Here is a 27,343-nt window from a genome sequence, read left to right on the forward strand (position 1 = left end):
AGTTTTAACACCGTAACAGAAAGCTCAGGTTAATATTAAGCATTTCTTTTAAGGTTATTATTATTTAAAAACAGAAAATACAATATGAACAATGTATAATAAGTAGACCTTCTTACAGTACAATCGATTATTAACAATAAACAAATACAATAAATATATACAATGCAGAGATGCATCATAGCTAAATATCGTCATTCATTTAGAAAAGCTGGCGCAGCGCACCTGTGTATTTACTGCTTAAAATGCTGCTCCATCTCACGATAGAAAAATAAATATACAAACAAATAAACTCTGCTTGCTGGAGTTTACACAGGACTGGCGTTGAACTAGGGCTGCATGATTCTGGCTAAAATGAGAATCAGGATTTTTTTGCATCAAGATCACCATTTTTTTCACAATTCTGTAGATATTCAATAAAGGTTAATATGAGTGGGCTGTTATTATTGTTATTCTCAGACATATGGTAAAACAACAACGATTATAATATTAGTAACAATAATTAATAATGTGCATAGGTTTACTGTTGGTTAAAATGCTACATTTTGTTTAGACTTGGATTGACTTTGTATAAATCTAGGTTGTTAATTCACTTAACTTGTAAAGTGATGATATCATCACAACTATTCATAACTATTCATAATTCTAAAGTTGAATTATTATGCTTGAGATATTTGCTTGTCATTGACAACATTATTAGACCTTTTTTTCACTGGTAAAAAGACATTTGTCATAATCAGATTCCCTCTTGCATTATATTCAACCTTATATAGGCTAGAGTAGTTAAACTGACACAGTGAACATTTAATTTCATGCACAACACTTTGTTTTTGCTATAAAAGGAAAAAAACATCAAATGCTTGTCGTAATTATAACATTACAGTGCGATATGATCATTTAAATGACTTTCACTTTTCACTGCCGAGTGCGGCTCATGTCATGGCTGCCGTCACTTTATGTTCAGTTTGCAACAAACTGAACGTAACTTTATTTACCTGTTATTCACAGCCGATGCAGGTTCTGTTCACTAAAGTAAACATCATTGGCGGGCTTGCGCGCGTCCTTCCATTAGTAAACAATACTACACCACTGTGCCGTGGGACCCGACCAGATTTCTTGCGAAAATTCCAAATAAAATGCGGTTGCGCTCAGTAACTCTGGTGTAATTTGAACGGGAGCGGGTAGTCTAATAATACAGCCCTTCTGAGATGAGAGAAAGCATGTGCATCCACCGTGGTGCCCTGTGTTGCTTGTTATAGGCTGTCTGGACTCTGTAGCATCCAGCTGGGTGTTTTTTGGGAGGCATATTTAATCACTATACATTTAACATTCTTCCTTGGCCTAATATGTGCTTGCTACACATATAGAAATAATGCTAATATATAAAACACAATCGGTAGTTGGCAAATAAATTGAGTGGATATGTTTGTAAATCTGACTTTGACAGAGTCTGTGCCTCACCAGCCCCAAACCTCACCGCACGTCACTGTTTAATCACTGCGGCACTCATGTCTCGTCACAAACGGGCAAACAAATCTGACATTTAGCTTACAATCCTTGCACAACCTACACTTTTATCTGTTATCCCTCTTTTTTAGCAGTAGTTTTGGCATTTTAACTTGAGATTTTGGAAACCAGATCTAAATTGAGCGGGAACGGTCGAGTTTGGTAGAAAACGAGGCAGGTCACAACAAAGCCTCAAAGACTGAATATAGGGCGGGAGCGGGCGAGTGTGGAATAAAACCTGGTGGGAGCGGGATGAAAAATCCAGTCCCGTGCAGATCTCTACAGTGCATCAGCTCATGTGTCATTTCACATCCATGAATACATCACTACATTAAGACAGAAATGACATTTTTGGGTGAATTATACCTTATTAATACAGTATAAGACACTTTTAACACCATTTAGAGGTGTCAATGAAGACTTTTGCGTCCGCCTTCACGCTTCTCTCCTGACCGTGAAAATATAATTGTCTAAATCGTAGAATTGCTTAATTAGGATCGTGTAGCTATGCATTAATCGTGCAGCCCTAATTGATACAGCTTTATTATATATGGTATGTGGTTTATTTTGATAGTTGAACTGGTTTTGTGCAGTGTAGTGCTCCTCGGCTCATTCAGAGATAGAGAGATGACAAATACAGTTCTTCTACTCGCCTCTTTCGGTGGATTTTTCCCAGGTTTTTGTTCTCCTTTTCAAATCCAAATATGGTTTCCCAGCATCTCTCAAAGCCTTCCTTACTCTGTCCCTTCATTTGTTCATGTCAGCTCTCCTTTTTTTGCAGAGTACTTGTCTTTTAATGTCAGAATCGGACAGGACAGCAAGCGGCATCTCCATTGCTCTTAGTGCACAACGTTTTTTTCTCCGCGTGACACTATTTTAATGTTTAAAACGCAGAGTTTTGGTCACGTGAAAAATCCCCAAACTGTTTCTGTACACAAAGTTCACACATACAATTAAAGTCACATGGTTATCTAATTTTTTACTTTTTTCGGACTTACGGTTGTTCATCGCACGCACTCATATTGCGATATGATACAGTGTTATAAGATGGTTTGAATAGCTCCATTTGATTTTACTCCTGACTGATTTGGATGAACTGAATAACCTCAAACTGAAGACTCTCAGAAGATAGAAGTTGTTGTTTGTAGTCGCTCACCAGCCGAGTGTGCTTTTATTTGGGTCACTGTCTTATTTTAATATCCGCTTGTCGTATTTTTTTTTCCTCAGGATATCTCAGCACAAGAGAGCAATATCCTCGGCTCTTTCTGCGATATGAATGTAAGTCACACACACACACACACACACACACACACAAACACACACACAGACTCATGATTATGGGCTTAATTACAGCATTTAGAGATAATTGACGAGCACAATAGATGCTGAGTGGACGACGCAGGACTGGATTCATGCAGATCTAGGCGTTACCGTTGTGTGAAAGTACAGGATGTTCTTAGTTTAGACGTCGACTGGCGTGATTCATCCACTCCCATGAATCATTGCAGATTTTAGCAATTAAATAATGGCTGTTCATCAGTCAGACTCTATATAAAGATGCTCTTTGTTGCTACTTTGAAGTCAGAATTATTAGCCACCCTGTAAGTTTTCTCCCAATTTCTGTTTAACGGAGAGGAGACTTTTTTCAACCATTTCTAAACTTAATAGTTTTAATAACTCATTTCTAATAACTGATTTATTTTATCTTTGCCATGATGACAGTAAATAATATTTGACTAGATATTTTTCAAGATGCTAATATTCAGCTTAAAGTGACATTTAAAGCCTAGGTGAATTAGGCAGATTAGGGTAATCATTCAAGTCATAATAATAACAATATTGACCTTAAAATGTGTTTAAAAATTTTTAAAACTGCTTTTATTCTAGCCAAAATAAAACAAGTAAGACTTTCTCCAGAAGAAAAAATATTATAGGAAATACTGTGACAAATTCCTTGCTCTGTTAAACATCATTTGGAAAATATTTCAAAAAGAAAAAAGATAATTAATAATTGTGACTTCAATTGTATGTAAATGAGACTTAAATTGGCATGTCTTTTACAATCTTTAAGTAATACTGCCTGCAAATGTTTTGAATTAATCTGTAGGTTATTTTTTGGATTAATCAGGTGTTAATAATTTAATATGTTGGTTTGTTTTCATTATGATAATTCTGATTATTATTATACAATTTCTAATATATTTTATTACATCAATTATTTACATAATTTTTGAATACATTGTATATTCATTCAATTATTCATTCATTCATTTTCTTTTCGGCTTTGTCCCTTTATTAATCTGAGGTCGCCACAGCGGAATGAACCGCCAACTTATCCAGCATATGCTTTATGCAGCGGATGCCCTTCCAGCTGCAACCCATCACTGGAAAAACCCATAGACACTCATTCACACACATACACTACAAACAATTTAGCTTAACCAATTCACCTATACCACATGTTTTTGGGCTTGTGGGGGAAACCGGAGCACCCAGAGGAAACCCACGCGAACACGGGGAGAACATGCAAACTCCACACAGAAATGGCAACTGACCCAGCCAGGGCTCAAACCAGCAACCTTCTTGCTGTGAGGCGATTGTGCTATCCACTACGCCACCGTGCTGCCCTACATTGTATATTTCGAAAGTAAATTAAATGCATTCATTCATTTATTACTTTCCTTCAGCTTGAGTCTCTATTTCAGGGGTTGCCACAGCGGAATGAACCGCCAACTATTTCAGCATTTGTTTTACGCAGTGGATGCTCTTCCAGCAGTGTTTTGAAAAAGTGTTTGCCCCCTTACTGATTTTTTTATTTTTTGCATGTTTGTCCCACTTTAATATTTCAGATCATCAGACATATGTAAATATTAGTAAATATATTTATTTTATCTTTGCTATGATGACAGCAAATAATATTTGACTAGATATTTTACAAGACACTTCTATACAGCTTTTAAAGGCTTAACTATGCTAATTAGGTTAACTAGGCAGGTTAGGGTAATTAGGCAAGTTATTATATAACAAAGGTTTTTTCTGTAGACTATCAAAAAAATTTGCTCAAAGGGGCTAATAATTTTGACCTTAAAACTGCTTTTATCCTAGCCGAAATAAAACAAATAAGACTTTCTCCACAAGAAAAAATATTATCAGATATACTGTGAAAATTTCCTTGCTCTGTTAAACATCATTTGGGAAATAATTAAAAAAGAAAAAAAAAATCAAAGGGGGGCCAATAATTCTGACTTCAACTGAATCTATATACATATATACACACAATTTAAGTATATATATATACATATACACACACACACACACAATTTAAGTGTATACAGTTTATACATGATGGTATTAAAGGTCGCCTCACAGCAAGAAAGTCGCTAGTTCAAGTCCCAGCTTGGCTAGTTGGCATTTCAGTTTGGAGTTTGCATGTTCACCTATAGCGCATGTGTTTGAACTGTGGGGGAAACCAGAGCACCTGGAGGAAACCCACGCCAACACAGGGAGAACATGCAAACTCCACACAGAAATGCCAACTGGCCCAGCCAAGACCTTCTTGCTGTGAGGTGACAGTGCTAACCACTGAGCCACCGTGCTGCCAAATTATAATAGTTAATTATTATAATGTTATTCATTTGTCTAAATCACATTTCATATGTTGTTGTTGTTTTTATTTATGCATATTTAACATGTTGTTTTCATTCAGTAATACATGCTTAGTCATGAACGGAATTGCCTTTCTGTCCTTGTTCATCACAAACAAATTAATTCACGTGTACGCCATTAAAATTCAGTGCACTCATTTGCATAAAAAGAGATTTGCACATGAGCTGATCGGGTACGAATGTGTACCTTAAATGCAAAACAAGTCACTTTGCATAAAAGGGTCTGCCAAATGCATAAATGTAAATCAAAATGGTTTAATGGAGAGCAGGAGTCATTGCCCTTTTGTGTTGATTTAAACTCATTTTGAAGTCTTTCATCTTCCTTTAAATGCACAAACATGCTGTTTTTTTATTCCGTTGGGAATATTACTGGGAGATAAATTGCTGATGTCTGTGTGTGTGTGTTTCAGGACGTGGAGGTTCCTCTGCACCTGCTGCGATACGTGTGTATGTTCTGTGGGAAACACGGCCTCTCTCTGATGAAAGATTGCTTTGAGTTCGGAGCTCCTGATACTCTCCCCTTCCCCATCGCACATGCCTTCATCACCATCGTCTCTAACGTGAGTCCCGTTTCTTAAAAACAGACATTTAAAATGGAAATGATCCTCGCTCTATTAATGCATTTCCTCTACATTTAGCTCTTGTGTATTGTTCAAATCGACTACCCTTTCGTTATGTTGGTGGCTGTTTTTGCCCCATGGACTTCTATTAGAGTGACAAACACAACAGCATATACTCATGCATTCTTGATTGTTCGTGGTGGTCCCTTTTGGGAAGAGGTAGAGTTTTTCATTTTTTACTGTTGATCATCAGTGGGCAGCATTAACCCTTTAGATGGAAAAAAAAATAGTTTGTAGCTTTTACACTCACCAGCCACTTTATTAGGTACACCTTACTGGTACCAGCTTGGACCCCCTTTTGACTTCAGAGCTGCCTTAATCCTTTGTGACATAGATTCAACAAGGTACTGGAAATATTCCTCAGAGATTTTTCTCCATGTTGACATGAAAGCATCACACAGTTGCTGCAGATTTGTCGGCTGCACATCCATGATGTGAATCTCCCGTTCCACCACATCCCAAAGGTGCTCTATTGGATTGAGCTCTGGTGACTGTGGAGGCCATTTGAGTACAGTGAACTGAGTGGAAACCAGTCTCAGATGATTCGCGCTTTATGACATGGTTATCCTGCTGGAAGTAGCCATCAGAAGATGCGTACACTGTGGTCATAAAGGGATGGACATGGTCAGCAACAATACTCAGGTAGGCTGTGGCGTTGACCTGATGCTCAGTTGGCACTAATAGCCCAAAGTGTGCCATGTAAATATCACCCACACCATTTCATCACCACCACCAGCCTGAACCGTAGATATAAGGCAGGATGGATCCATGCTTTCATGTTGTTGATGGCAAATTCTGACCCTACCATCCGAATGTCGCAGCAGAAATCGAGACTCATCAGACCAGACAACGTTTCTCCAATCTTCTATTGTCCAATTTTGGTGAGCCTGTGTGAATTGTAGCCTCAGTTTCCTGTTCTTAGCTGACAGGAGTGGCACTCAGTGTGGTCTTCTGCTGCTGTAGCCCATCTGCCTCAAGGTTAGACATGTTGTGCGTTCAGAGATGCGCTCCTGCATCAGCTGGAACCAGTCTGGCCATTCTCCTCTGACCTCTGGCATCAACAAGGCATTTGCACTCACAGAACTGCCGCTCACTGGATATTTTCCCTTTTTCTGATCATTCTCTGTAAACCCTAGAGACGCTTGTGTGTGAAAATCCCAGTCGATCAGCAGTTTCTTAAATACTCAGACCAGCCCGTCTGGCACCAACAACCATGCCACATTCAAAGTCACTTAAATCACCTTTCTTTCCCATTCTGATGCTCGGTCTGAACTGCAGCAAATCGTCTTGACCATGTCTACATTCCTAAATGCATTGAGTTGCTGTCATGTGATTGGCTGATTAGAAACTTGCATTAACAAGCAATTGTTGTACCTAATAAAGTGGCCGGTGAGTGTATATGAAGTTCTATGGAGTATAACAGCAGATTATAGTGCATGTGCATACATACACTTACAATGTTTACTACGTTCTGAGAGATGAGATGCCTTAAGGTCTCTCTCTCACACACACAAAAACACTAAACTGCTTATAACCATATAAGATATAACTTATATAAACCATATAAGATCCATATAAAAGTCAGAAAGGAAGCTTTTTTGCACTGCAACTGATGGTCAACAGATCATCAGACAAACCCAATCACACAAGACTCTGACATCATAGACCAGTGACCAATCAGAGCTTATGCTTTCTGTGTTTACAGATCAGAATATGGTTGCACATTCCCGCTGTGATGCAGCACATCATCCCGTTTCGCACTTATGTTATCAGGTAAGAGCGCCTTCATAATGTTAATTGAAAAATGATTTGCCCTCCTGTGAAATGCTTTTCTATTATTTCCCAAATGATGTTTAACAGAGTAAGGAATTTTTCACAGTATTTCCTATAATATTTTTTCTTCTGGAGAAAGTCTTATTTGTTTTATTTTGGCTAGAATAAAAGCAGTTTTTAATTTTTTAAAACCATTTTAAGGTCAATATTATTAGCCCCTTTTAGCTATTTCTTTTCAGTCGGCACATTCAAAACACTGCTGGAAGAGCATCCACTGCGTAAAACATATGCTGAAATAGTTGGCGGTTCATTCCGCTGTGGCAACCCCTGAAATAGAGACTCAAGCTGAAGGAAAATTAATAAATGTATAAATGCATTTAATTTACTTTCGAAATATACAATGTAGGGCAGCATGGTGGCGTAGTGGGTAGCACAATCGCCTCACAGCAAGAAGGTTGCTGGTTCGAGCCCTGGCTGGGTCAGTTGGCATTTCTGTGTGGAGTTTGTATGTTCTCCCTGTGTTTGCGTGGGTTTCCTCTGGGTGCTCCGGTTTCCCCCACAAGCCCAAAAACATGTGGCACAGGTGAATTGGGGAGGCTAAATTGTCAGTAGTGTGTGTGAACATTACATTAATTTGCTGGAATGTTGCTCTGTGTGAACGCAGAAAGAAAATCGCCTGTAAGAGCGTGCTCACGTTTAGAACACACTGACGTGGACGTCTACTTCAGCCAATCATACGAATTCACATTCGCACTGTTAATGAAAATAAACAGCTTTAAAGGGCCACGAAACCCTCCTGTCTCAGCAGGGTGTTTTCACACCTCTAATTTGAAAAAAGTCAGGAAAGTGGGTGTGTCTAGCTCTGTTTAGGTGGGAGTGTTGGGGGAGGGAAAGAGGGGAAGGTTTTGCATAAAAATGAGAGTTTCCGTTTGGGCACATGCTGATTTTCACAGAGGCAAAACAAACACAGACGCAGGAGAGAAAGACCGTGACCTTGTTTACATGGACATCAGTAATCAAATTAATTGCCATGTTATTAATTTGTGGACTTTAACTGCAGTTAAATTCCTTAGCCTTTAGCTTTTTATGAGTCTAAAATTTCATTCATAAGGGTTCTAAAAATGTCTTAAAGTCTTAAATTACCTCGGTGAAGCCTGCAGAAACCTTGGCTTATGATAAATGGCAGTTTATTTACCTTCTAGCTCTGCTTGATGCGTGCACATTAAGGAGCTGGTGAATGCCAGCACACGCACATATTATAAGCATCTCAACATGTGAAAGTGTTCGTCCACATGTTTTCATATAAGTTGTTCACAATACTTATACATCTACAGAATTTGTAATGTGGTCATCAGTGTAAACATTAAGCTGAAGTTCGCGTTTCTGCCTTTGGATTTCTCACAAAGCAGCTGCATGAATCCTAAAGCTTTAAATAAATGTGAAACCGTCAAGAAAAGGCCGACCCTTTCTATGTTTACAAATACAAGCGCAGCCATTTAGAGGTCATTTCTGTTTAATGATGTCAGAGTTTACCTGTATTTTGGAATGGGTGTGTGAATGGTCTATTCTGGAAAAATCCGTTCCTGTGTGATCACCTTTTTTATGAATATACCGGTAAAGTCGGTCCAGAAATTTTATAGATATTTACTTGTATCACTGTGTGAAAGGGGCTATAGACTTGTCTAATTACCCTAACTTGCCGAATTAACCTAGTTAAGCCTTTAAATGTCACTTTAAGCTGAATACAAGGATACTGTAAAATATCTAGTTAAATTTTATTTACTGTCATCATGGCAAATATAAAATAAATCAGTTATTAGAGATGAGTTAGTAAAACTATTATGTTTAGAAATGAAAAAATCTTCCCCGTTAAAACAGAAATTGGGGAAAGATATACAGTGGGGCTAATAATTCAGGAAGGCTGATAAATCTGAGTTTAGCTGTACATGAGAGTCAGACAGAGCACAGTCAGGCTGCTCTTAGAGAGATGCTGCTGCTGCTGCCAGGAATCTGCTCTCGCTTGGGTTGCTAGGAAGAGCATCCCTCACCATAGCAACAGTTGCCAAGGCTCTCCTCACATGACCTCGGGGGAGGCAGACGGCTGGCAGGAGAGCTGAGAGAGACGACGGTCATGTGACTCCAGACAGACTGCATTAAAACTGCATTGTGTGCTCAGACACAAACCTGTCGAATGGCTTGTGCCATTTTTGTGATTTCCTTGGCAGCGAGGGTATATATTATATTATATTATATTATATTATATTATATTATATTATATTATATTATATTATATTATATTATATTATATTATATTATATTATATTATATTATATTATATTATATTATATTATATTATACAGTATTATATTATACAGTATTATAATAAATTATATTATACAGTATTATATTATATTATATTATACTATATTATATTATATTATACAGTATTATATTATATTATATTGTATTATATTATATTATACAGTATTGTATTATATTATATTATATTATATTATACAGTATTATATTATATTGTATTATATTATATTATATTATATTATATTGTATTATATTATATTATATTGTATTATATTATATTATACAGTATTATATTATATTATATTATATTATACAGTATTATATTATACAGTATTATATTATATTATACAGTATTATATTATACAGTATTATATTATATTATACAGTATTATATTATACAGTATTATATTATATTATACAGTATTATATTGTATTATATTATACAGTATTATATTATATTATATTATACAGTATTATATTATATTATATTATACAGTATTATATTATATTATATTATATTATACAGTATTATATTATATTATGTTATATTATATTATATTATATTATATTATATTATACAGTATTATATTGTATTATATTATACAGTATTATATTATATTATATTATACAGTATTATATTATATTATGTTATATTATATTATATTATATTATATTATATTATACAGTATTATATTGTATTATATTATTATATACAGTATTGTATTATATTGTATTATACAGTATTATATTATATTATATTATACAGTATTATATTGTATTATATTATACAGTATTATATTATATTGTATTATACAGTATTATATTATATTATACAGTATTATATTGTATTATATTATATTATACAGTATTATATTGTATTATATTATACAGTATTATATTATATTATATTATATTATACAGTATTATATTATATTATACAGTATTATATTGTATTATATTATATCATACAGTATTATATTATATTGTATTATACAGTATTATATTATATTATATTATATTGTATTATACAGTATTATATTATATTATATTATACAGTATTATATTATATTATATTATATTATATTGTATTATATTATACAGTATTATATTGTATTATATTATACAGTATTATATTATACAGTATTATACAGTATTATATTATACAGTATTATATTATATTATATTATATTATATTATATTATATTATATTATATTATATTGTACTGTATTATTTTATATTGTACTGTATTATATTATATTGTACAGTATTATATTGTATTATATTATATTAAAATTATTATATTATATTATACAGTATTATATTATATTATATTATATTATATTATATTATATTTATTATATTATATTTGTCTGTTTGTGTGTGTGCGTGCGTGTGCAGGTATCTGTGTAAGCTGTCAGATCAGGAGCTGCGTCAGAGCGCTGCTCGTAACATGGCAGATCTGATGTGGAGTACAGTGAAGGAGCCGCTGGACAGTGCTCTGTGTTTCGACAGGGAGAGTCTGGATCTGGCCTTCAAATACTTCATGAGTCCCACACTCACCATGAGACTCGCTGGACTGAGCCAGATCACGGTACACACACACCTACGAATACTACAGATTTACCATTATGCTTGATTCAGACACTTATACTGGCTTAATACTAGCAGTTTTAATTGAACTAGAACTACACCAGCATATTACACTACTCTCCTGCCTGCCTGAATTGCTAGACTATTTGAACTATTACTCTCTTCTGCCATTAATTGGGTAGATTTATGGGTAACACTGTAGTTTAGGTCACAATTCATGCTATTAGCAAATCATTAACTATCACTACTAGCTTAATAAACTACTAATTAGCTGCTTATTAATAGTTAGTAAGGTAGAAATTAGGTTTAAGTATTGGGTAGGATTAGAGATGTAAAATAAGATCATACTTTATAACTAATAATAAACAGTTAATATATTAATAATAGGCAGGTAAGAAGCCAGTAGGTAAGTAGTAGTGACTTAGTGTCACCATTTTCTACAACACTCAATGTTTATTGATTTTCTTTTGCCTGTGTCTCTGCAGAATCAGCTGCACACCTTCAATGATGTCTGTAACAACGAGTCGCTGGTTTCTGACACCGAGACGTGAGTCCTGAAGTTCACTCGCATTAATAGCTCAGCCGAGACTGCTGTGTGTTAATGACTTGATTTCCTCTCTCAGGTCGATAGCGAAGGAGCTGGCTGACTGGCTCATCAATAATAACGTTGTGGAGCACATATTCGGACCAAATTTGCACATTGAGGTGAGCCGGCCTGCATTAATCGCCTAACTTGGATGTGAAAACCAACAATTTGCTCATGCATCAATAACAAACGTCAAAGAGAATGGCATCTAAATAACAAAGCTCACGAAATTAGCCATAATATTGGAAAAAGAAATGTCTACACTGCAAAAATGATTTCTTTTGTCTTGTTTTTAGTCCAAATGTCTAAAAATTCTTAAATCAAGAAGCATTTTCTAGACGAGCAGAACATATTGTCTTGTTTTCAGCAATATTAAGTCAAAATTAGGTCAAAACAACTCAAAAACAAGCAAAATAATCTTATGCCAAAAGGAAAAACATGATTATTTACTTTTTAAATGTAATAAATTACCTTTATTATGTGCATTGGTTGTTTATCTAAGTTTGATCAGATGGGGTCTTGCTATCTTTAGCCCTGTCTCTCCAGTAGTTGCTGTTGTGCTATTGGCTGAAGCGACCCAGAGCTGAAAATAAACTCTAATGGCGAGACACCTTTGGTTGAACATTGATTTCTCTATAATCGTTGACTGATGGTTTATTATTTGTGATTGTTCTGTAGATCATTAAACAGTGCCAAGTGATCCTGAACTTTCTGGCTGCTGAAGGAAGACTGAGCACCCAACATGTGGACTGTATATGGGCCGCTGCTCAGGTACACACACACACACACACACATACAGACTCTTATAGGGGTAATGATGTTTCTACTGTACAGACTGTATATTCTCTCCCCTCACCCATGAACTCAACCCTCACAGGAAACAATCTACGTTTTCACATTTTCAAAATACTTCATTCTGTATAATTTATGAGCATGTTTACCCATCAGGAGCCCATGAGATTGTGAAAAGATTTTCTTTGTTTTATATATTATTAATAATAATAATAATAATAAATATGGCTGGGCGATATGGGAAAAATTCTATCTCAATAATTATTTTTCATATTGAACGATAATGATATATATTTCAATATTAGTTGTTAATGCTTCCAGAAGCTACAAAAATTAGAGCGTCTATAAATTTCCGGTGGCCGAAGATTCAGCGCATCTCTAAAATCAACTTCACTTCAATCTCTTGTAGATTCCGTTTCTGCTGTGTGATTGGCTTTTAAATCAATATAGCGTTAAAAAAAAGTCCAGAGCATTGCCCGCAGTAGTGTAGTGGTTAGTGTGTCGACATATGCACTCTGGTGCTCACGGCGACCCGAGTTAGATTCCCGCCACGTGGTCCTATGCCGATCCTTCACCTCTCTCTGCTCCCCATGCTTTCCTGTCAATACTTTCTACTGATCTTTCTAATAAAGATGAAAACAATAAAAATAATCAATAAATTAAAAAAAAGTCCAGAGCTTACCATTGTTATTGACATAAATTGCGATATGATATATCATTTATCAGCCCAGCCCTAATAATAATAATTATAAATAATAAATACATTCCAAAAGCCATTTTCATTTAAAACTGTATAAAAAATCTTCGATATCATAACTTGTTTTAAAAAAATTATTGTGCAATTTGCGTACCAGTGTTGTTATTACTCACAAGAACTATTAATAGATCCTCAATAATTGAAAATATAAAATAAGAAAAAAATGCAATCTATTACTTGTTTTTAATGTTGTTACTAACTATATATTATTTACTAATAATAACAATACTAATGTTGAGTCTATTCACTAATGCATTTTTGTATAACATTGGTTTCAAAACGCAAAATAATAATCTTTTTATTTCAAATTTTTAAGATAACTGATATCTTAAAATATATTTTAAAATTAATTTACAAATATCATAAATACCCCGTCCCAACATTTAAAAGTAAAATTTAAATTATTTATGGTCAAATAAAACATTAAATAATTTTTTTTATAAGATATAAGCATTATATTGAATTCAAAATAAATAATCCAATCTGGTGAAAAGCTGTTTTGTTTTTTTCATTTATGTAATTATTAATAATAATATGTGTGTGTGTGTTTAGCTGAAACACTGCAGCCGCTACATCCACGATCTGTTCCCCTCGCTTATCAAGAACCTCGACCCTGTTCCTCTGCGACATGTGCTCAGTCTAGTGTCAGGATTACACCCCAGCGCACACACCGAACAGGTAACATGCTTTCATACACAATTACACACAATTACACCAAGCCAGTTTATTCACATGCAAAACTGTGCAATGCAATGATCATAAACACTTGTTGGAGGAAATGAAATCGTATTTATCACAAGGTTGTGATTGAGTTGTGTGTGTGTGTGTAGACGCTGTATTTGGCGTCCATGTTGATCAAGGCTTTGTGGAATAATGCGCTGGCAGCCAAAACTCAACTGTCCAAACAGAGCTCCTTCGCCTCCCTGCTCAACACCAACATTCCCATGGGCAACAAAAAAGGTGCGTTCAGAGTTTAATCATTATACACAGAAAGTATAAGTATGTATATACACACACACACACACACAACCTGTCAAAAGTCTTGTCGTCAATCCAAGTTGTAAGAGCAACAAATAATAACTTGACTTCTAGTTTGGAAAAGTAGCAGAAGGTAGGTCTTTTTTAAAAAAATTATTTATTTTTATTTATTTATTTATTTATTTATTTATTTTTTTCTTCTTTGATGAGTCATCTGTTGAAGTGCATGCCAATCATCACAAATACTTCAGAAGACCTATTGGAACCTACATGGTTCCAAGATTCTCACAGAAATTGGTCAAGTTTGGTGGAGGAAAAATCATGGTTTAGGGTTGCATTTAGTGTGGGGCGTGCGAGAGATCTGCAGAATGGATGGCAACATCAACAGCCTGAGGTATCAAGACATTTGTGCTGCCCATTACATTATAAACCACAGGAGAGGGCAAATTCTTCAGCAAGATAGCGCTCCTCATATTGCAGCCTCCACATCAAAGTTCCTGAAAGCAAAGAAGGTCAAGGTGCTGGATTGGCCAGCCCAGTCACCAGACATGAACATTATTGAGCATATATGGGGTAAGATGGAGGAGGCACTGAAGATGAATCCAAAGAATCTTGATGAACTCTGGGAGTCCTGCAAGAACGCTTTCTTTGCCATTTCAGATGACTTTATTAATAAGTGATTTGAGTCATTGCAGAGATGTTTGGATGCAGTCCTCCAAGCTCATGATGAAGTCAGACACAATATTCATCTTTTTCCACTGCAGCATGACTTTATATTCTATACTGGACATTATTTCTGTTAAGTGACAAGACTTTTGTCTAATCAAAGTCAGACCTTACTGTCCTAATGAAATCAAGGCTCATCATATTATATTTTGGTAAAATAAGTGTAATCTAGAGGCCTTTGCCTTTCATTTAAGCCACTTCTGATACCAAATAATCAACTAGAAGTCAAGTTATTATTTGCTGTTCCTAAAACTTGGACAGGCAACAAGACTTTTATCAGGTAGTGTATATATATTTTTTATTTTATTTATTTATTAATTTTATGTATTTATTTATTAATTTTATTTATTTATTTTTTGAGTGTAGTACTAATATCCATTAATGTCAACTTAACAAATATGCATAAAGACCTGAACCTGTGCCCACTTTTAAAGGTTTTGTTTTCCTCTTTATTATTCACTCTAGTTTACTTAATTGTTATTCTGAGAAGCATATAAACATTGCAGTGGAAGTACATTTAAAATAATGTAATACAAATGTTTACAAATACAAATTTGAGCAAAATGTTTGGTTGAAGTTTCTTTGCATGAAGGTTGTTAAACAATTTATTTTTATTTTTTCTTGATTACTGATAACATTTGTCTGTTGACATGTTTAAATGTTTTTATTTATTTGCTTATTTTTTGTCATAATGGTTAAAAAATGTGTAAACAGTAAAATAAAATGTATATTTAAAAACATTTGTTATTTATTATTTTATTAATTTAGTTTAAATGTCATTTGCATTTTATTTTTATTGTCTACTGATAACATTTCTCTGTTGACATGTTTAAATGTTTTTATTTATTTGCTTATTTTTTGTCATTATGGTTAAAAACTGTGAAAACGGTAAAATAAAAACATATTTAAAAATATTTGTTATTTATTTTATTAATTTAATTTAAATGTCATTTATATTTTATTTTTATTTTCTACTGATAACATTTGTCTGTTGACATGTTTAAATGTTTTTATTTATTTGCTTATTTTGGTTCATTATTGTTTGAAAAAAGTCAAAAAATACTTTAAAATATTTTGTTAATGTTTTATTGCGTTTTTATTTCTTTGTTTTGCTATTATATATGAGCAGAGCTTTAAAGGTGAATCATATTTTATTTCCTCCCCAGGATCTCCCGCAGGAAGCCCTGAGAGCAGTGACAACAGCGACACGCATCACAGCGGAGGGAGTGACATGGAGATGGACGAGCCAATCATGAGCAGCGGGAAGCGAGGCCAGCAGAGGCTGTCAGATACTGAGGTAACACAAAACACATTGTCAAAAACGTCACAAAAGCAAGTGTCGGTTCGCTTTAGTAGCTAGTTTTCCATCTAAATATGCAAATGTACATAATTAGAATATAGCATAAAATATTAGTGAATGAAGCAAAATTCTGTATGAGTCAAAGAGAACAAAATCATCACTTCTTGATAAACTGGCGGCAAATGTCCAGCCGTAATCAGTGAATGTAAACACATCTAATGAGTCGATCTCTGTCCTCCATAGGAGTCTCTGCAGGGCAGCTCAGATGAGACGGCGAACAGTGGAGAAGAGGGCAGCAGCAGCGGCCGTAGCGAGGCTTCCAGTAACGAAGCAGGGTCCAGCAGAGCCAGCCAATCAGCAGGCAGCCCGGGCAGTGAGCTCCACTCCGACGACATGGCCGACAGCGAAGCCCTGAAGGAGGAGGAAGAGGAGGAGGAAGAAGAGGAAGACGACGATGAAGACGATGAAGATGATGACGAGGACGAGGAAGACGACAGACCCGCTGTTGCATCCGAGGGCAGCCCTCAGAAAGACCCCCGGGAGCCGTCCACATCAGAAATGCGCAAACGAAAAGCCGGGGAAGCACTTGAGGATGTTCAGGGTCCTCCGGAGCGTCCTGGGATGTCATCCGGCATTCCTGGATCAATTTCCTCCGCTTCTTTACTTTCCAAAACTAAATCCATCCCGTTCACCCCAGAGGCGGCCGCCGCATTGGTTGCCTCGTCTTCCTCCTCGCTCAGGATCCTGGACCCGTGCTCCTCTTCCTCTTCTGTGTGCCTAGAGGGAACGTCAGGAGAGCCGACCGATCCCTCCCAATCCCAGAATCCCCAGCAAACACAGCCAGAGATGGGCTCTGTTTCCCAGGACCCCGCCTGCATGCCCCGACCGGCCGACTTCCTGACGGAGGCCATGGGGAATGAGCTGTTCAACTGCAGGCGTTTCATCAGCCCGCAGCACCACCATCACCACCACCACCATCATCACCATCATCATCATCACCACCATCACGACGGGTGAGGCTGACGTTCAAATCTGCTGTTTGCCACTTTTTTTATGGCTTTTAATTCTTTGGAACACAAAAAAAGTGTTACAAAAACACAAACCTACAGCATAAATGATCTTATACATTCATATGCGATAGTCAATGGATTGCAAAAGAAAAACAGAAACAACAGGGGAAAGAAATCTCTATAGCTACATACAGTTAGGTCCATAAATATTTGGACATCGACACAATTCTAACATTTTTGGCTCTATACACCAACACACGATTTAAAATGAAAATCTTTAACTGCAGACTGTCAGCTTTAATTTGAGGGTATTTACATCCAAATCAGGTGAACACTGTAGAAATTACATCAGTTTGCATATGTGCCTCCCGCTTGTTAAGGGACCAAAAGTGATTGGACAATTTGCTTCCAAGCTGTTCCGTGGCCAGATGTGTGTTATTCCCTCGTTATCCCAATTACAACAAGCAGATAAAAGGTCCAGAGTTCATTTCAAGTGTACTATGTGCATTTGGAATCTTGGAACTCTCAAGATGAGATCCAAAGAGCTGTCACTATAAGTAAGCCATCATTAGGCTGAAAAAACAAAACAAACACATCAGAGTGATAGCAAAAAACATTAGGTATGGCCAGAACAACTGTTTGGAACATTCTTAAAAAGTAAGAACGGCTCAGTGAGCTCAGTTACACCGAAAGACCACTGAAACAACTGTGGTGCATGACTAAAGAATTCTTTCTCTGGTAAAGAAAACACCCTTCACAAGAGCTGGCCAGATCAAGAACACTCTCCAGGAGGTAGGTGTATGTGCATCAAAGTCAGCTATTAAGAGAATACTTCACCCAAGCAAATACAGAGGGTTCACCACAAGATGTAAACCATTGGTGAGCCTCATATTAGAGTTCTAAAAAAGCCTTCAACATCCTATGGACAGATGAGACCAAGATCAACTTGTACCAGAGTAATGAGAAGAAAAGAGTATGGAGAAGGAAAGAAACTGCTCATGATCTTAAGCAGTCAAGCATGGTGGTAGTAGTGACATGGCGTGGGCATGTATGGATGTCAATGGAACTGGTTCTCTTATATTTATTGATGATGTGACTGCTGACAAAAGCAGCAGGATGAATCCTGAAGCGTTCCAGGCAATATTTTGTGCTCATATTAAGCCAAATACTTCAGAACTCATTGAATGGCACTTCACATTGCAGATTGAATAACCCAAGACATACTGCAAAAGCAACCAAGGGTATTTGAAAGGGAAAGAAGTGGAATGTTATGCAATGGCCAAGTCAATCACATGACCTAAATATGATTGAGCATGCATTTCACTTGCTGAAGATAAAACTGAAGGGAAAATGCCCCAAGAACAAGCAGGAACTGAAGACAGCTGCTGTAGAGATCTGGCAGAGCACCACCAGGAATGAAACCCTGCATCTGGTGATGTCTATGTGTTCCAGACTTCAGGCTGTAGACTGCAAAGGATTTGTAACCAAGTATTAAAAAGTGAAAGTTTGGTTTATGATTATTATTCTCTCCAATTACTTTTGGCCCCTTAACTAGTGGGAGGCAAATATGCAAACTGTTGTAATTCCTACAGCTTTCACCTGATTTGGATGTAAATACCCTCGAATTAAAGCTGACAGTCTGCAGTTAAAGAACATCTTGTTTAATTTCAAATTCATATGTTGGTGTATAGAGCCAAAAATGTTAGAATTGTGTCAATGTCCAAATATTTATGGACCTAACTGTATGCACAAGTGCCTGTATACACACAATGATTCTGTCATCATTTACTCATCCTTCACTCTTTCTAGACTTGTTTGAGTTTCTTTCTTCTGTTGAACACAGATGAAGATATTCTGTGTTGTGTTGTAAAGCTTGAAGTGGAACAATTTCAAGGTGCGTTATTGTGACCCTGGGCCAGAACACCAATCATAAGTGTCAATTCTTACCATTGATGTATGTTTTGCAATGATTGGACAATATTTGTCTGAGATGCAACTATTTGACAATACACAATCTGAGGGGTCAAAGAAATCTAAATATTGAGATCATCACCTTTACAGTTATTAACAAATTAATTTCGTAGTTTAAAAAAAAAAGAGTTTTAATGTATTAACAGTAGTAAATGTACAAAATATCTTCATGCGAATGAACCTTTCTTAATATTGTTAATTTTTTTGGCATAAAAGAAACATCAATAATTTTGATGTAATGTTGGACATTGGTAAAAATATACCTGTGCAACATGAGACTGATTTTGTGGACCAGGGGCACAGATGATGAGAGTTTTTCATTTTTAGTTGAACTGTCTCTTTAATCTTTCTTAATTTTATTTTAAAACAGAAATCAGTGAAATTACGAGGAATGATCGAGATATTGTGTTATTATTAGCATAATGTGTGTAATTGTGTAATTTCATCTTGAAAACACCAGTCAAATCTAGGGATGCACCGATCAGGATTTTTGCTGATTCCTTCTCATGGTGATCAGCCGATATAGAGCACTGATTCTAATGCTTCACGCTTTATAATGCATAAATCACATTTTCCCTCTAAGTATTAACCTTAAGAGAAGATCTTGCCTTATCTATGAGAATAAGTTAAGGATGCTGCATATTAGGCATGGGCCGGTATATGATTCTGATGGGATGATAATAATATGTTCTTTTTAAATGTCTGGGTAAAAACAAAACTTTTTTCCCCATTGAACACAATATATTTTAATTTGTGGAAACATTTATAATATTTTCGAACTGTAAACATGTCAAGCTAAATAATTCAAATGAACCACTAGCTATGTTTCCATCCACCTATTTTTATGAGCTATTTTGGATATGTGCATAAAAAATCGTCAAGATGCGCATATATTTTTAAAATGTGGGTAAAAACGTATGCACATAACGAAGTAGGATCATTTTTTATTCTACTCTAATTTTTATTCCAAGAAAAGATGCTCAAAGACTAAAATGGAAACACTTTTAGCGAACAAATTCCACTATGCGCATTAAAAAAGGTCATGTGATTTTGTTATAAGAGACCATAGGATGATAAAAATGTGTGTGAATGGACAAACCAGCAGGCTGAGCACAACATCTGAAATGTTGTCTTGGTCATTCTAAAACACCTTACCGTTTCAGTATTAGTGTTATTATATTATTAATGACCTCCAGAACTGTCAAGAGTATCTGTGCTCCACATCTCACGCCTTCAAACACCACTGTGCGTTCATTGCACATCAGCATTGCCTTGTGAGGTGGAAGTCATTTATTAAATGAAGAAAAGATTCACACAACTTCTCCAACTGCAGCAAATTCAGTTTTTACTGTTGATATTTGGCACCAGTTAATCAGGAAGTGAGGATTTTATTCTCTTTGACATATTAGATGGAAACGCTGCTTTATTTGCACATCTTTTTTAAGATAATCCAGTTTTGCGCATAAAGTTAATTCGCATTTTGGATGGAAACCATCTTCACTTCTGCTGTCTTCATTAGTTTCAAAAACATAGATTCCTTTACAATTTAAAATAGCATCGTTGGATATCTTTTCTGCTGGAGATACTGTTGTCCTAAAAAACAAAACAAAAAAATTTAAAAAGTAAAAAATCTTACACATACCGTAGGAACGGTATAACAGAACATGTTCATTCATTCATTCATTTTCTTGTCGGCTTAGACCCTTTATTAATCTGGGGTTGCCACAGCGGAATGAACCGTCAACTTATCCAGTACATGTTTTATGCAGAAGATGCCCTTCCAGCTGCAACCCATCTCTGGGAAACATCCATACACACTTATTCACACTCATACACTACGGACAATTTAGCCTACCCAATTCACCTGTACCACATGTTTTTGGACTGTGGGGGAAACCGGAGCACCCGGAGGAAACCCACGCGAACGCAGGGAGAACATGCAAACTCCACACAGAATCGTCAACCGACCCAGCTAAGGCTCAAACCAGCGACCTTCTTACTGTACCAACTGCGCCGCCACAGAAATTGTTGGCGATTTTAAAACCTTGACTTTTGCAAACCACGGTAAACCCTAAAAACGGTTATCGTCCCATGCCTACTGCATATAGTATAATATATAATATATCTCCTATAACAATTAAGGTGTGACATGTCATGGCCAGAAGCAGCTTTGGAGTTGGAGCATCCTTAGTCTAAACCCTCATGGCCAGTATAGTAGTAATCCACCATTTAAAAAATAAGCAGTTCAGATTAGTGATCCACAATATATTGCAGCCATATTAGAATTATGCAGCCTATATGGCTGCAATATATCATTCACTAACTGTGCATTTTGAGGTTGTATATTCCACGAGCATGTCTTAAAAAGTAGCTTGAACCTACCTCTCTCTCTCTCTCTACAGTCATATGGTAGAGGACATGCTGAGTGCCGACGATGTGAGCTGCAGCAGTTCCCAAGTCAGTGCCAAATCAGAGAAGAACATGGCGGATTTTGACGGAGAGGAGTCCGGCTGTGAAGAAGAGCTCGTCCAGATCAACTCTCACGCTGAGCTCAGCTCACACCTGCAGCAGCACCTGCCCAACCTGGCCTCAATATACCACGAACACCTGGTGCAAGGTGCACACATGCTTACACTGGCTATTAGGATGCATTCCAGTCCAGTTATTTTACTAACTTCCCTCTGTCTCATTCACTCTCTACATTATTGATTAAGTGTCCACTGTTGGCGGAGCATCTGAATGGGTATAAATGGGACCAGCACTTGGGGGAACCACACTGCTGTGATGTTACAATCACATTGCATGTCACAATATATTAACAAGACAATAAAGGAAATGAACATTCTGACCTTTTGTTTTACACCTTTATGAGTTTCTTTCTTCTGTTAAGCACAAAATAAGACATTTTGAAGAATGCTGGAAACCTGTAACTGTTGACTCTCATAGTATTCTTGTTCCTATTATAGAAGTCAATGGTTACAGATTTTCAGCATTCTTCAAAATATCTTCATTTGTGTTTTACAGAAGAAAGAAACTCATTGATTGAGTAAATGTTCATTTTTGCAAGAACGATCTCTTTAACTGAGACTATTAGCTCAGTAAACTAGTAATTAGGTGTCATTTGGTTTAGCTATTGGGTCGATTTTGGGACGTAGAGTAAGATCATACTTTATAACTACTTATAAACGGTTAATATATTAATAATAGGCAGGTAATAAGCCACTAGCTAATAGCCTGAATTATGTGAAGTGTTATCTCATTTACTCACCCTTGACTTGTTTCGAACCTCTAAGATGTTTATTATATTCTGTTCAACACAAAAGAAGATATTTTGAAGAATGTTGGAAAACTGTAACTACAGAATGTTCATTTTTTGGGTGTACTGTCTCTTTAAGACAGTCTGGTTAAACCTTTACATGATTAAACAGAAGCTATTTTAAATATAAGTCACATGATGTTTTTGGTCCAGGCCCGGCAGTGCACAAACATCAGTACTCCTCCTCACATGCGGTGACTGACATCAACCTGGACAACGTCTGTAAGAAAGGAAACACTCTTCTGTGGGACCTGGTCCAGGATGACAATGCGGTACATTTACCTGACTGTAAACCAAACTCCTGCAAGTGTTTAACGTTTCGATTGGGTGATTGTGACTTGTGTTGCATTCATTAGATCCACCTATCAGAAGGCCTGATCAACGAGGCGGAGAAGCTGCTATGTTCTCTGGTCTGCTGGTTCACTGACCGTCAGATCCGCATGCGCTTCATCGAGGGCTGTCTGGAGAACCTGGCCAACCACCGGTCAGACCATACAATGCAATACAATACATTACAGTACATTACAACACAACACAATACATTCATTCATTTTCTTTTCAGCTTAGTCCCTTTATTAATCAGGGGTCTTCACAGTTAAATGAACCGCCAATTTATCCAGCATATGATTTTTCGCATCGGATGCCCTTTCAGCCGCAACCCATCTCTGGGAAACACCCATACACACTCTTTCACACACATGCACTACGGCCAATTTAGCTTATTCAGTTCACCTATAGTACATGTCTTTAGACTGTGGAAGAAACCGGAGCACCTGGAGTAAAACCCACGCCAACATGCGAAGAACATGCAATCTCCACACAGAAACACCAACTGACCCAGCCGGGACTCGAACAGGCGACCTTCTTGCTGTGAGGCGATCGTGCTACCCACTGCGCTACCGTGATGACGACTCAATACAATACAATATACCACAATACAATACAACACAATACACTAGCTGTGTCTCATTTCAGAGGCTGCATCCTCCCAAGGATGCAGACTTCAAAGGTGAGTCCTTCGGAATCCACACAGGCTGAACCGAGTATTTTAAAATGAGACCTAAAATCTCACCTACAGAGGACAGATCTTATCACCTAGGAACCATAACAGGTGCTGTTAATAAGCGCTAAGGAAATTTGTAATGATTTTTTTCAAAGTGATTTTAAAACTTATTTTAAGTGATCTGAAGGCAAAACAAGATTTACAAAAGCTGGAAATATAATTCCTTTGATCCATACATGTGCACATAATAATGTAAACTGTCTTTAAAATCGCCTTTTAGTAAGACATATCATACTCTTTTTGTTTTTTAACGTGTTTAGATACCCAAGTAAAATTAACCTAATTCATATACAATACATGTATTATAATTATAGGTGGGCGTAGATTAAATTTTTAAATCTAGATAAATCTCGGAATCAATCTAGATTAAAACGGCTCTTTTGAACACTGCCGAAGGCATTCAGAATATGTGTGATACCCAAATAATAAGTCTTTGAGAACGGGTTTCTTGAGCCAGGTGGTGCATTAGACCGGGGGCTCATCTCCTGTTTCCAAAATGCATCACAAACTGCTCAGAAACTGTTCTACTATGATAATTGGTGATGAAAATAAATGATGTTCAATAAGATGTTCTTGTGTTTGCTAACTGTTTATTGAGTTGAACATGAATTTTGAACTGTAGACCTTCATAAACTCCAAACAGCGATTTTTGATCACCTTAATCCGACTAAAGTCATAACTGAACTAAACAAATGGAATTAAGACATGTGGAGTATGCTTATATCAGTGGCATTACTGAAGTAAACACCGCAATCAAACTATTACAGTCATGTAGGACTTTTCACCATATTTTCCGACAAGATCCACACACGCGGCTGTCAGTAAAGGACCGCACACACACACATCGCGAAATGCAGAAGTTTTCGCCATGCGTTTTTAAATTCCATAACACTCTTCCCAGTCCTTACTCCTTATTTGCGTCTAATAACCCCAGTTTGTCACAGGGGCATGAATGAAATGTTCGAGTTAAAGTGAAACTGCCGAAATGCAGTTAAAGTCAGGCATCATGCTGATTTGATTCAGAAGGGCACTTGTTTGTTAGACGGCTCACCGGTCAGGTATACATCCGCGCTAAAATATCAAGGTGAAAGTCATCATAGCTTGCGCAGAATAGACCCAGCTTCCTTCGGAGGATGCAGCCTCTAAAATGAGACGCAGCTACTATTTATAGAGAGAAGGTGGTTCCGGCAACTGTCACTCACAGCGGTTGCTATGGTTACTGCTAATGTTTTTGCAGGAAGTGCATTTATTTCAAACTGTGATCAAAACTGACTGGAACTATTTTGGACAATTTTTTTTATCTCACAAGAAACAAAATCACATCCACTTATACCATACGTGATCTCCACAATTAAAAAAGTTGATTATTTTAAAATCACAACATCACTATTGCATAACTGAAACAGACAGTCATTAATATCTAATTCTTGTCTTCTTTCCTACTAGTCTTTAAATAGCAATGAAAAGTGTAATAATTCAAAACATCAGAAATGCATTGCATATATAAGATTGTTTTTCACATTGTAAGTTCAAGATGTATTTTATTCACTATTAAACTTGAATTTGACCAGTAGTTTATTAAATGCCAATAATATTCGCCTTGGCAGTTTATACTTTTATTTCATATATATATATATATACACGCGCACACGCGCACACACACACACACACACACACACACACACACACACACACACAGAGTTGAAGTCAAAATTATTCGACCCCCTTTGATTATTATTTTTTTTTATTATTTCCCAAATGATGTTTAACAGAGCAAGGAAATTTTCACAGTATGTCTGCTAATATTTTATCTTCTGGAGAAAGTCTTATTTGTTTTATTTCAGCTACAATAAAAGCAGTTTTTAATTTTTTAATCACCATTTTAAGGTCAATATTATTTGCCCCTTTAAGCTATATTTTATTTCGACTGTCTACAGAACAAACCATCTTTATACAATAACTTGCCTAATTACCCTAACCTGCCTAGTTAACCTAATTAACCTAGTTAAGCCTTCAAATGTCACTTTAAGCTGTATTGAAGTGTCTTGAAGAATATCTAATCAAATATTATTTACTGTCATCATGGCAAAGATAAAATAAATCAGTTAATAGAAATGAGTTATTGATACTATTATGATTAGAAATGTGTTGAAAAAACCTCTCAGTTAAACAGAAATTGGGGAAAAAATAAACAGGGGGGCTAATAATTCAAAATATATATAAAATACTTTATAATGCTCTGCATAAATAGGTATAACACTTTTTAAATGAAATTAATATCTCAGTAAATATAGACAATAATTTTGGCCATGTTTAAACATTTATTATACAGTTATGTATGTCCATTAAAATAAGAGTTTGGTCACCGAACATCAGACATAGAAAGATAATACATATACATTCAAATGAGTACATGCAATAAAAGCTAAATAATTAGATCATTTTTCTTTCTCCTGATTTTTGCTGTTTATTAAAACTCTCTCTCTAGTTTTGACTTAATACTGTTAAGTCTTGTTACTTGTTACTTGTTCTTGTTACTGACTATACAGTAAAATATTTGTGCACATACAGTAGATTAAAGTGGCCTGTAGAATAAAATCATTAATTAAAAGAGAGATCTGTCCGTGCTTTCTCATTTATAATAGTAAATAATGTGTAAATGTCCTTGCTCTGTTAAACATCACTTGAGAAATTAAGAAAATAATTTAGTCTTCAACTGTATTTGATTGTTTTGTTGTTGTCGTGTGTTCATCAGGTCAGTGGTGGTGTCTTTGCGTTTACTGCCAAAACTCTTCGGAACCTTCCAGCAGTTCGGCTCCAGCTACGACACTCATTGGATTACCATGTAAGAAACTCTTCCCGTCGTTGTTTTTACTGGTATATTCCTTTTAAAGGGATAGTTCACCCAAAAATGAAAATTGTCATTATTTTTTACACCCATGTGGATCCAAACCAGTTTGAGTTACTTCTGTCTGTTGAACACGAATGAAGATATTATGAAGATTGTTAGAAATGATAACCATTAACTTTCATAGCATTTAATTGACTTGAATGGAAGCCAATGGTTACATTTTTCGAAATATCTTCCTTTGTGTTCAACAGAAGAAAGAACTTAGAGTGAGTAAATGAAGAGTAAATGCTCATTTTGGTGCAATCTATCCCTTTCAGCTTTATTGTCATTACACATGTACAAGTACAAGGCAACGAAATGCAGTTTAGGTCTAACCAGCAGTGCAATAGCAGCAAGTGCAGCATACAGGTATAGTTATAAAGTGCAGTTATAGAAAAGCTATGGTGATCTTTACAGATGGATGTACTATGAACATTATATACAGGTTGTATTAGCTATGAACAGAGATTTACAATAAATGAA

At 36.0% G+C, this 27,343-nt stretch overlaps 1 protein-coding gene across 1 annotated transcript in view; it reads left to right on the forward strand.

The window, feature by feature from the left end:
* Nucleotides 1-27,343, forward strand: part of usp34 (ubiquitin specific peptidase 34) — a 102,979-nt gene that overhangs the window by 15,455 nt on the left and 60,181 nt on the right. Inside the window, exons 4-18 of the mRNA XM_056456449.1 lie at nucleotides 2,731-2,781; nucleotides 5,579-5,728; nucleotides 7,494-7,561; nucleotides 11,280-11,472; nucleotides 11,957-12,018; nucleotides 12,095-12,176; nucleotides 12,736-12,828; nucleotides 14,159-14,284; nucleotides 14,437-14,566; nucleotides 16,477-16,607; nucleotides 16,854-17,623; nucleotides 21,994-22,208; nucleotides 23,061-23,179; nucleotides 23,264-23,391; nucleotides 26,726-26,815. Coding sequence (XP_056312424.1) covers nucleotides 2,731-2,781; nucleotides 5,579-5,728; nucleotides 7,494-7,561; nucleotides 11,280-11,472; nucleotides 11,957-12,018; nucleotides 12,095-12,176; nucleotides 12,736-12,828; nucleotides 14,159-14,284; nucleotides 14,437-14,566; nucleotides 16,477-16,607; nucleotides 16,854-17,623; nucleotides 21,994-22,208; nucleotides 23,061-23,179; nucleotides 23,264-23,391; nucleotides 26,726-26,815 — 2,408 coding nt within the window. The remainder of the gene's footprint in view (nucleotides 1-2,730; nucleotides 2,782-5,578; nucleotides 5,729-7,493; nucleotides 7,562-11,279; nucleotides 11,473-11,956; nucleotides 12,019-12,094; nucleotides 12,177-12,735; nucleotides 12,829-14,158; nucleotides 14,285-14,436; nucleotides 14,567-16,476; nucleotides 16,608-16,853; nucleotides 17,624-21,993; nucleotides 22,209-23,060; nucleotides 23,180-23,263; nucleotides 23,392-26,725; nucleotides 26,816-27,343) is intronic.

The sequence above is a fragment of the Danio aesculapii genome, chromosome 1, assembly GCF_903798145.1.
Source record: "Danio aesculapii chromosome 1, fDanAes4.1, whole genome shotgun sequence".
Lineage (NCBI taxonomy): Eukaryota > Metazoa > Chordata > Actinopteri > Cypriniformes > Danionidae > Danio > Danio aesculapii.